The 11,289-nt window shown below is 49.9% G+C and overlaps 1 protein-coding gene across 1 annotated transcript in view; it reads left to right on the top strand.

The window, feature by feature from the left end:
- The first annotated feature begins 240 nt into the window (after nucleotides 1-240).
- The window catches only part of SSB (small RNA binding exonuclease protection factor La), an 18,739-nt gene continuing 7,690 nt past the window's right edge, over nucleotides 241-11,289 (top strand). Inside the window, exons 1-4 of the mRNA XM_066575888.1 lie at nucleotides 241-350; nucleotides 5,806-5,879; nucleotides 6,639-6,742; nucleotides 6,832-7,006. Coding sequence (XP_066431985.1) covers nucleotides 5,814-5,879; nucleotides 6,639-6,742; nucleotides 6,832-7,006 — 345 coding nt within the window. The 5' untranslated portion in view covers nucleotides 241-350; nucleotides 5,806-5,813. The remainder of the gene's footprint in view (nucleotides 351-5,805; nucleotides 5,880-6,638; nucleotides 6,743-6,831; nucleotides 7,007-11,289) is intronic.

Here is an 11,289-nt window from a genome sequence, read left to right as displayed (position 1 = left end):
CTGTTTTTACAAAACCAACATTATTTTACAAAATTATCTACAGGGGGTCAGAAAACACTGATTTTATTTTTTTTTTGCAATTTTGATCATTTGCATTAGATTCCCGCTCCTCTTGGGCAGTTGTTGCGCTTTCTCCGGTTTGCACATCTCCGCTGAAGAGCGGGCTGAGTGCCGCAGGGAGCAGCTGGGGAAGTCCAGCGGCAGAGGCGTAGAGCGCGAGCAGGCATGGCTGCTGCATGCCGGGAGGGGGCGGTGCTGAGCCGACTCTGCCTTTAAAGCCGCGCGTCATTCAGCAGCTGCGGCGGAGCTGCGTGTGACCTGTGCAAGCGGAGGACCGGCGAAGTACTCAGGTAAGGCGCGGAGCGGCCATGTGCTACACCGAAGCGACACTGTACGGGCCGCTGACACCGGCGGAGGAGGCAGGCGGGGGGACTGCAGTGCATAGGCCCAGGCGGCACGAGTCCGCCCGCGGGGCCTGCACCGCACCGCATCGTACTCGGCGCTCTGCCCCAATAGAGGGGGCGGGTGCCTCACCGAGCACGGGGGTCACTCCTCCGCTCATTATGTCCGGGTAGTCGGGATACGCGGACGTCCGCGTCTTCCACCGCTCACACGTGGTTGCTGCAACCTGTAACCCTCCAGCGGCTGAGGGACTACATCTCCCAGAGTGCACCGCTATAGCATATGCATTGTAGGGCACGCTGGGAATTGTAGTCTCAATGTAACTGGAGAGTTGGAAGACTGGCTGTGAGCAGGCTGGTGGGAAACGTGGGCTGTAGAGGAAGTGCACGACATGTGGGCGCAGAGATTGTGTTATGGATGGATTACACACAGAATGGGGAACTCTGACATGGAGAGGGATTTGGGGTTTTTAGTTAACTGTAAGCTTAACTGGAGCAACCAGTGTCAGGCAGCTGCTGCCAAGGCAAACCGGATCATGGGGTGCATCAAAAGAGGTCTAGGGGTGCATGATGGGAACATTGTTCCTCCTCTTTACAAGTCACTGGTCTGACCACACATGGAATATTGTGGACTGTTTTGGGCATCGGTACGCAATAAGGACACACAGCTTGAGTGGGTACAAAGGCAGGCAACGAAAGTAATTAATAAAAGGGATGGGTGGACTACAATACCCAGAGAGGTGATCAAAATTGGGGTTATTCACTTTAGAAAAGTCAGCTGAGGGGCGACTAAAAACTATATAAACATATCAGGGGACAATAGAGATCTCATCTGTTTATACCCAGGACTCTAACAAGGGGGCGCCCTCTATGTCTAGAGGAAAGAAGGTTTCCACACCGAGACAGAAGGTGGTTCTTTACTGTAAGAGCAGTGACACTGTGGGACTCTGCCTCTTCAGAGGGGCCTGGATGTCTGTTTTGAGCGATACAATACTATGTTAGTCACTCATTACCTCCGATGGGTCGGTGATCCGGGGATTATTCCAACTGCCAGATTGGAGTCGGGAAGACTTTGTTCCCCTAAAATTAGGAAAACTGGCTCCTACCTCATTTGTTTTTTTTCTGCCTTCCTCCAGATTAACGTTAGGGGGTTAATGGGCTGAACTAGATTGGGGTATGTCTTTTTTTCGGCATTACACACTGTAAGGCCTCATGTCCACGGGCGGGCCAGGTTTTGCACGCAGGAGCCCGCAGTGGAATCCGACCCTAACGCAGCCGAGGACCCTGCTTACCTGTCTGGGTCGTCTTTTTTTTTTCTGTACTGCTGGTGTGTGCAGAAGTGTCGGCCAGTGTACATGTGCAATAATTTTTTTTTCAAAACTCCTGCTGTCCCGCAGAATTCGTGGCCCTTCCACAATGTCAGCTGCGGACAGCCGTGGATCAGATGGCTTCTATTGACTCCACAGCAAAATGGAGTGTGCTGCAATTTCATATCCGCGAGCAAAAAAATGCATTTGGTTTCTGCTCGTGGTCATGAAGGACCGGTTTACCATGGCATACTATGGAGGCTGATTGCTCTGGAATCCGGAGTGGAACGCCCGTTCCAGAGTCCGCAGCAAAAATCCGCGCGTGGACACTGAGCCTAAGGCTGCCTGCAGACGATCGGATCTGGCGGCAAGGATTCTCGCCGCGGAACCCGACCCGAGCGCCTGCAGGGATGAGCGGGTACTCACCCGCGCCTGGCGGCCCCGGCTCTTTCATGTGCCGGCAGCCGGCGCATGCGCAGACCGGAGCCGCCAGCCGGGTGAGTGACGTTTCTGTACGGGGCTCAGAAATAGGACATGCTGCAGTTTGTTTGCTGCACGAGATTTTGCGTGGCCAAACTGCGGCCGTCTGCATAGGATTGTGTTTGTTAACGCAATCCTATGCAGGCTTTCAGTGGCAGAAATTCTGCTGTGGGATTTCCGCATGTGTGCAGGGGGCCTTACTGTGATGGCCACAATAGAAGGATATTCTATTCCATTTTTTGTAAGGTGAGATGGCTAAAATGAAATCTCTTCCATTCCATGCACTGTGCAGGTTGAATGCACTAAATTTTTACCCCTCTAAGTCATTACAAACGCAGCGATGCCACATGTACGATTTTTACATAGTAAAGAGTAATACATGGGGTTTTGACTTTTTTTTTCCCTTCAGTATAATACGGTAGTATATTAAAAAGCCTATGAAGCCCAGCCAGAGGCTGGGCCTCACAGGCCGCCGTATCAGGCAGATCCAGTGGCTATATCCATGCCTCCAAGTGCCATAGCAACCCATTGGGACTCTGATCACATCGTGGGGGTCTGAGGGGGGACAGAGGGAGCCCACTCTATCTGCCAGCCTCTTTTGTACCGTGGTCACACTGATTGTGGCATGTAAATGGGTTAAACATCGGGGATCTGAGGTTTAGTGAATTTAAATTGTACTTACAGAATAAAAGTATCAATTATTTATACCACACAGTGAATAGCTGACATTGTGGAAGGAATCTGTCCGCTTGGACATGCTGTGCAAATTGTAGCTGTCGTGTTATAGAGCGGAGGAGCTGAGCAGATGGTATATAGCTTTATGGAGAGGGATTCAGGAGAACTTGTAGTTTAATTATTTAAACCTCTGCATATTCTGAGCTGGACAGTCCGATGGGTGGAGCTGTCGGTGATGGACTGCTGGGCAGTCGGATGGGCGGAGCTGTCGGTGATGGACTGCTGGGCAGTCGGATGGGCGGAGCTGACGGTGATGGACTGCTGGGCAGTCGGATGGGTGGAGCTGTCGGTGATTGATGGGTGGACAGTCCGATGGGCGGAGCTGTCTGTGATGGGCGGAGCTGTCTGTGATGGGCGGAGCTGTCTGTGATGGGCGGAGCTGTCTGTGATTGACAGCTACTCCTGTATGTACAGTAATACAGATAGCTGTCACTCACTGATGGCTCTGCCCATTGGACAGTTCAGAATATGCAGAGATATAAGAGGATAAAACACAAGAACAATCTTTCCCTTAAACATATGTATATATCTATCTGCTCTATAGCATGTTGTCTGCAATCTGGACAAGCTCAAGCTGACAGATTCCCTTTAAAAACCAAACACAAATCTGCCTTTTTAAGTTTTAATTTCCCCCTCAGTTATTAAGTTTATGTACTTACCCTCAAATGCCATTGAAAAAAGCAACTAACCCAATAAAGATAGGCCCTCCTACTGCTACATCCGTAGAGAAAAAAGTTCGGAATGCGGAGAAAGGAAAACAAAGACTTATGGGGTTAAGGCTTAGTGAGGCCCGGAGCATTCATTCTGCATGATGAGAGCTGGTTGAGAATAGTCTGTCATCACACTGAATCATCGTCCATAAAACAACTTCCAGCAACATGATGGCCGGGATATCCAAAGACTTTGGATTAGAGGTTCCGGCGCTTCTCTTCTGTGATGCGAGGTTTATTCACAACTAAGGCCACCTGCAGACGGCCGGGACGGATTCCGCTGCGAGAATTCTTGCAGCGGGACCCAACCCGAGCCCCTGCAGGGACCAGTGTGGCACTCGCCTCTCCTCCGTCTCTTTGATCAACCAGCGCATGGAGTAACACTTCTGTGTGGGGCTGTGTGAGGCTGTGTGAGCCTCTCACAGAAATAGAGCATGCCGCGATTTGCTTTCCACGCGTGATTTCACGCGGGCGTCTGCCTAGGATTGCGTTTTCTGCCCATATGGCAGCTTCCACGGGCGGAAATTCTGCGGGAAATGCCGCCGCAGAATTTTCGCCCTTGTGTAGCGGGCCTAATAAATGGGGTTTTACTTTCTTCTCACACTTTGAACTGCTGGGGTACAGTAGAGGCTGGGCCTGCAGGACCTGCTGGGGTACAGTAGAGGCTGGGCCTGCAGGACCTGCTGGGGTACAGTAGAGGCTGGGCCTGCAGGACCTGCTGGGGTACAGTAGAGGCTGGGCCTGCGGGGGTACAGTAGAGGCTGGGCCTGCGGGGGTTCAGTAGAGGCTGGGCCTGCGGGGGTTCAGTAGAGGCTGGGCCTGCGGGGGTTCAGTAGAGGCTGGGCCTGCGGGGGTTCAGTAGAGGCTGGGCCTGCGGGGGTTCAGTAGAGGCTGGGCCTGCGGGGGTTCAGTAGAGGCTGGGCCTGCGGGGGTTCAGTAGAGGCTGGGCCTGCGGGGGTACAGTAGAGGCTGGGCCTGCGGGGGTACAGTAGAGGCTGGGCCTGCGGGGGTACAGTAGAGGCTGGGCCTGCGGGGGTACAGTAGAGGCTGGGCCTGCGGGGGTACAGTAGAGGCTGGGCCTGCGGGGGTACAGTAGAGGCTGGGCCTGCGGGGGTACAGTAGAGGCTGGGCCTGCGGGACCACAGTAGAGGCTGGGCCTGCGGGACCACAGTAGAGGCTGGGCCTGCGGGACCACAGTAGAGGCTGGGCCTGCGGGACCACAGTAGAGGCTGGGCCTGCGGGACCACAGTAGAGGCTGGGCCTGCGGGACCACAGTAGAGGCTGGGCCTGCGGGACCACAGTAGAGGCTGGGCCTGCGGGACCACAGTAGAGGCTGGGCCTGCGGGACCACAGTAGAGGCTGGGCCTGCGGGACCACAGTAGAGGCTGGGCCTGCGGGACCACAGTAGAGGCTGGGCCTGCGGGACCACAGTAGAGGCTGGGCCTGCGGGACCACAGTAGAGGCTGGGCCTGCGGGACCACAGTAGAGGCTGGGCCTGCGGGACCACAGTAGAGGCTGGGCCTGCAGGAGCTGCTGGGGTACAGTAGAGGCTGGGCCTGCAGGAGCTGCTGGGGTACAGTAGAGGCTGGGCCTGCAGGAGCTGCTGGGGTACAGTAGAGGCTGGGCCTGCTGGGGTACAGTAGAGGCTGGGCCTGCTGGGGTACAGTAGAGGCTGGGCCTGCAGGACCACAGTAGAGGCTGGGCCTGCAGGAGCTGCTGGGGTACAGTAGAGGCTGGGCCTGCAGGAGCTGCTGGGGTACAGTAGAGGCTGGGCCTGCAGGAGCTGCTGGGGTACAGTAGAGGCTGGGCCTGCAGGAGCTGCTGGGGTACAGTAGAGGCTGGGCCTGCAGGAGCTGCTGGGGTACAGTAGAGGCTGGGCCTGCAGGAGCTGCTGGGGTACAGTAGAGGCTGGGCCTGCAGGAGCTGCTGGGGTACAGTAGAGGCTGGGCCTGCAGGAGCTGCTGGGGTACAGTAGAGGCTGGGCCTGCAGGAGCTGCTGGTTATTTCTCCATGTCACATCCGTAGGGGTTTTGTAGACCCCCTGCTTCCATGTTCTGTCTACAGCGCCTGTAGATGATATAATACGAGTCCCTTAAAACATTTCATCTACAGATCCTACAAGTTTACCTTTTACTCCTCTAAAAAAAAAAAATGTTTTTACTCTTGTTTTAGACTTTAAAATGGCTGAAAATGGAAACGGCGAACAAGTGCAAGAATTGGACACAAAGATCTGTCAGCAAATCGAGGTAAGTTCTTGCCCATTCACACAGGAATATTTTATGTTGGTGTTTTTTTTTTCTATATACAGATTGACATTGCCCTAGAAATAAAAAAACTGCAGCATGTCCTGTTTTGGTCAGTATTCACAGACTAAAATCATTGAAAGTCTATGGGAGCGAAAAAATGCAGTGAACATGGATGTTGCGTGTGTTTGTTGCGTTTTTTGTGCTTGTTACTAGGCGAAAGTGGGGGGGAGGGGAAGTAACATCAGTTGGGCCTTTTTGCGCATAAGTGAATGGCATATGGATGTAATCAATGTACATGCACAACTAAAAATCAGTCAAAGCACACTTAGTGAAATTGGTTCGTTTAACAGACTGAAATTGGCTACACACGTGAATGAGCCCTTAAGTTCTTTCTACATATCCAGAAACTTGATTTTTGCAACTTGATTGGGTCTCGTTCAGCTCTATTTACATAGTGCGAATATAGTAGCGCCAATTTCTCTAACAATCCATGGTAGAGGTGTTCAGGAGCATGTGGTTCCCCTGACGGCATCTCACAGTTAACACAGGACGATATGTTGACTATTTTTGGTGCTACATAAAACCCGTGATTACCCAACAAACAGGTATTCGCTGGTTTGTCCGCTGATCAGCTTCCCATTCAGACAAGTTTTTTTTTGTTTTTGATCTGCTTCATATAAAGGCCCATGAATGATGTATGTGAAAGACTGACCATAGACTGACATCCACTAATCAGGATCCTCTGATCTTTCTTCACAGTACTATTTTGGAGACCATAATCTTCCAAGAGATAAGTTCTTAAAGGAACAAATCTCCCTCGATGATGGCTGGGTGCCTCTACAGACCATGATCAAATTTAACAGGTACTTTCCTAAGGCTGACTGTATTGTGCCGTAATGGATCTGGTTAGCGGTGGATGACTTGTGGATGATATCATTATTATTTTTAACAGGTTGAATAAATTGACAACAGATTTTGCCAAGATTATTGAAGCACTTAAAAAATCCAAGAGCGGCCTGCTGCAGATTGATGAGGAAAAAACTAAAATCAGACGGTCGCCTGACAGACCCTTACCGGAAGTCACGGAGGAGTACAGAAATGCACTGAAATCCAAGTCTGTCTATATTGTAAGTGTATTGCATGTCACTGTAACTATGCAAACAACTTCTGTTTAACAATTCAAACACTTCGTACAATGCAATAGTCAAAAGGGTGAATCACAAAAACCTGGGGTAGCATGCGGCTGCAATGACATACAATTTTTTTTATTTAAACTGATTGTCAATGGCTGTGCAGCATTACAAATAGCCATTTTACTCGCCATTAACAATAATTTGCGGCTGAAAATAACAAACCAAAAACCTCATCGTGGCCACCTGGTTGATACAATGCTAAAATACCGGAAAAAAGATATGCTTTGAGTTGGTATTGCTTATGGTGGTGGTGTGTAGAGTGTCAGCTGGGTGCCGATAAACTGTATATTGACGGGCCTGATATTGAAAACGCCCTTAACTTTTGCTGTTGGTATCAAGGTGAGCTTTGATCCTGGACACTTAACATTCAAGCAGTGGTGATCATAGTATCTATGCATCTGGATGGGCGGGACAACTGTCACCCTATGAATTGCACCCCACGCTGCAATTGCAGGTTCACATTGGGTTTTCATGCTAGCGTGGGTTGTGGAATTCAAAACAAAACTACATAAACTTGGTATTGCCATAATCATACTGATCCCTCAGAATAAGGAACATTCTTTTTATTTTATTTTTTCCCTCTGCTGTGTCATTGGGGACACAAAAAGACCTTGGGTATATCTCCTGCTATTAGGAGGCGGAGACTAAGTAAAAGAAGAGTTGACTCTTACCAGCTCTACAACTCCTGCAGCCATCCGGCTAAACCAGTTTTAGCTTGGTGTCCATAGGAGGCAGACCTTCCTGGAGCTCCTTGGACTTTCTAGGTTCACAAGGTGACAAAATTCCCCAAACTGAAAGGTGCTGGAATGCCTGCTTCCAGTGCCGAAGCTCCTTTGGTTGACTCCCCTTCCGGCCTGCCTGCGCTTTTTGGATTGCTTTCCCATCTGGCCTGCCCTCATTGCATCACAAGGAAAGTGAAGGGTGGGATTTCTGCTACTGGCAACTGGTCCTGGCTCCATTTTACTGCACCTCTCGTCCCTCACACCATTCTTTCTGTGGCTCCTCTTCCACAAGCCGAGGGTACCTCTTGAACCTGGGTAGAACGTGCTTCTAGGCAGCTCTTTGCCACCCTAGCCCACCTGTAGTTTCTCCGCCTGTCGCTACCACATTGTGCACACGGCGCGCGGTGCGACCTCCCTTCATACAGCATAGGCATCAGCTGTTTATTACAGCTGATACCCGCGGGCAATAGCTGCAATTGGCCGCACAGCTGATCGCGGCTTAAAAACCCTTTATATGCCACTGTAAATTCTGACAACAGCATTTAAGTCCCTCGAATGATCGGGGGTCCCGTACAGCCTGTCCCCCCACTTAAGTTCGCAGGGAGCTGTACAGGTGTCATGGCAGCCGGGGTCCTTCTGAAAGACCCCAGGGATGCCTTAGCAGACTGCCTATCAAGCCGTCCCCATCAAATCACAGTATATAACGGTAAGGCATTACATCATACTGCAGGAGCAATCAAAGCATCGCATGTTGTGGTCCCCTAGGGTGGAATTGGTGGGGGGGCTAAGAAAAAAAAAAGAAAGATAAGCTCAAAAAAATTTAAATCGCCCTCCTTTTGCCATATCTATAATAAGAAATCCTAAAACAAAAATACATATTTGGTATCGCCGTGTCCGTAAAAGTCCGATCTATCAAAATAGCCCATTATTTAGCCTGCACAGTGAACGTTGTCCGAAAAAAAACAAAAAACGCCAGAAATGCCCTTTTTTCAGTCACCCTGTCTCCCAGTAAAAATGCAATAAAAAGCTATCAAATAGTTGTATGTATTCCGAAATGGTACCAAAGTAAACTACAGTACATCTCGCAAAATAGAGCCTTTGCGCAACTATGTTGACGGAAAAATAAGTTATTGTATACAGAAGATGGAGACAGAAAATAATTGTAAAAAATTAAATGTCTTGGGAAAAAAAATAGTACAGCAAAAAAAAAAAATATAGAAGTTTGGTATCGTAATCATACTGACCCATAGAATAAAGTTATGTCATTTTGTTGCAGTTTGTGCATCGTAGAAACAAGACTTACTCAAAAATGGCGGAATGTTTGTTTGTTTTTTTTCAATTTCACTCCACTTAGAATTTTGTTAAGTTTTTCAGAACATTATATGGTACTTTAAATAGCACTATTGAAAAATACAACTCGTCCCACAAAAAAACAAGCCTTCATACAGCGACGTCGATAGATAAATAAAGGAGTTACGATATTTTTTCGTTTTAAAGGGGAGGGGGGGGGGGGCCGCATCATTAAAGGGTTAAGAAAGCCTCTCGGTCCATCGTGGAGAGACTGGGCAGGACATCCAGCCAAAACCTGACTGAAAAGTCTGATGCTGAGTAATCATTCCTACCGAAACGCATGTGTTGCAGGACCAAGAAACACCAAAGGTGCTCAAGGTCGCGTGGTCATAGTATCGCCTCCTTCCTCTGCCTCTCCTCCACCCACAGTGTCCCACTCCGCAATCCCCTTTAGGGACAGCTCCTGAAAGATCTGATTCTGAGTTTTCCTTAGACTGCCAGAGTCTTCGCCATGGTTGACACTCTCTGAGGTGTTTAAAGAGACTCTTCACATGAAGACCAAGATTTCTCTGCCACAGACTTAATCTCCTCCTGATGTCCAAGACACTGGCATAAGACATTCTCCTCATGCAGGATTGGAGGAGGTCCTGACCAAAGAGTGGTCAGCTCAGGATAATTATTTCCTCAGGCCTTAGCGCCTAGATGTAATGTATCTGTTCCATGAGGAGTCAAAGTGGGTATCCCCACTCTTTCTGGATGCTCCTGTTCCCTTTTTAAACACACTACCCTGCCCCTGGAAGATGCATCCTCTTTTAAGGGCCAGCACGATAGACAGCAGTAATCCTTTCCCAAGTCATCTTTGAGGCGTCTGGGTTAGTCCTCTCTTCAATTCATCTTGGGTTAGTAGGTCCATATCCAAATGGGCGGAACCACTACGCCGAGGTAACCTATGCCCCACAGGAGTTGGCGGAGTTTTGTCTTTAGTTATAAGGCAGGCAGGTTCCTGTGTGAGGCCTCTTTGGATGCTGCTAGGCTGCTAGCTTGTTCATCTGTGCTTTCTGTGGCAGTTTGCCACAATATATGTCCATTCCGTCTGTACAGTGGCAAGGAGAGCCTGGTTTTCATTCCTTTTGATGTTCCAGCCGAAGGTCTTTGAAGTCTGCTCATCCTTCAAACTGTGCCGTTCCTGGGGTCCCCGCCCTCAAACAGCCAAACACCCTCCCCCTACCCACCCCTTGGCAAAGTCCTCAGCACGAAGGAGAGATCCTCCACTCCGGATATATGGGGGGAGAAACCGGCTTCTGCTCTTCACTGCAGGGACAGTGGACTAACTTGGAATCGTCCCTCTACATCAATGTACTGGAGCTTTCAGCCATCCGCCTGTCTAACCCTTTTAGTCCCAGATAGTAATCAGATCCGTGTTTAATCTGACATGACGGAAGTTGTGTGAATAAACCATCGGGGTGGCACAAGAGGCGCAACAGTGATGGAGGCTGCCAAAATCCTCCATTCGGTGTAGATGCACGACCCAGCCTTTCGGCCACCCACAGTCTTTGGACATATTCTCCAAATGGGAGGTACTGGATGTGGATCTAATGGTGTCTAGATTTAACATCAGCTCCTGCTCTGTGTCACGAATCCGCGATCCTCAATCCTCAAGGCTTTGCAGTGGATGCCTTGGCAATACCATGGAACTTCCTTCCTGTATGCCTTTCAACTAACTCCTTTAATATCACGGCTTCTCAAGAAATCCGAAATGGAAGACTTCCCTCCTCCCCCCCCCCCCCCCCCTTCCCCAATGAGCCTCATAGCACCAGACTGACCATGTCATCCTTGATTTGCTAATATTGTGTCCCTACTGGTCCTCACACCCTGGCCCCTTCCACTCGGGCAGAATCTACTGCGGCAAGACCCAGCTCTTCACCTGTATTTACAAACTCTAAATTTGCTGGTGTGGCAGTTGAATCTACAGTATTGACAGCTCAAGGGTTTGCGGACCTAGTTGTCTGAACTATGCTCGAGGTCAAAACGTTCCTTCTCTTGCATCTACCGTAGGGTGTGGAAGTCCTCCTTCAGATAATGTGACCGGCATCCTCTCAGACTGTGCATTTCTCTGTGCCCAGAATCCTTTCCTTCCACTAGTCAGGCATATGAGCTTGAGCCGCGGCTCCCTAAAGGGTCAAGCCTCCGTGCTATCAGTGCTTT

This window comes from Eleutherodactylus coqui, chromosome 8, assembly GCF_035609145.1.
Source record: "Eleutherodactylus coqui strain aEleCoq1 chromosome 8, aEleCoq1.hap1, whole genome shotgun sequence".
Lineage (NCBI taxonomy): Eukaryota > Metazoa > Chordata > Amphibia > Anura > Eleutherodactylidae > Eleutherodactylus > Eleutherodactylus coqui.
Note: the sequence above shows the minus strand (reverse complement) of the source record. Positions and strands in the feature narration are given on the sequence as shown.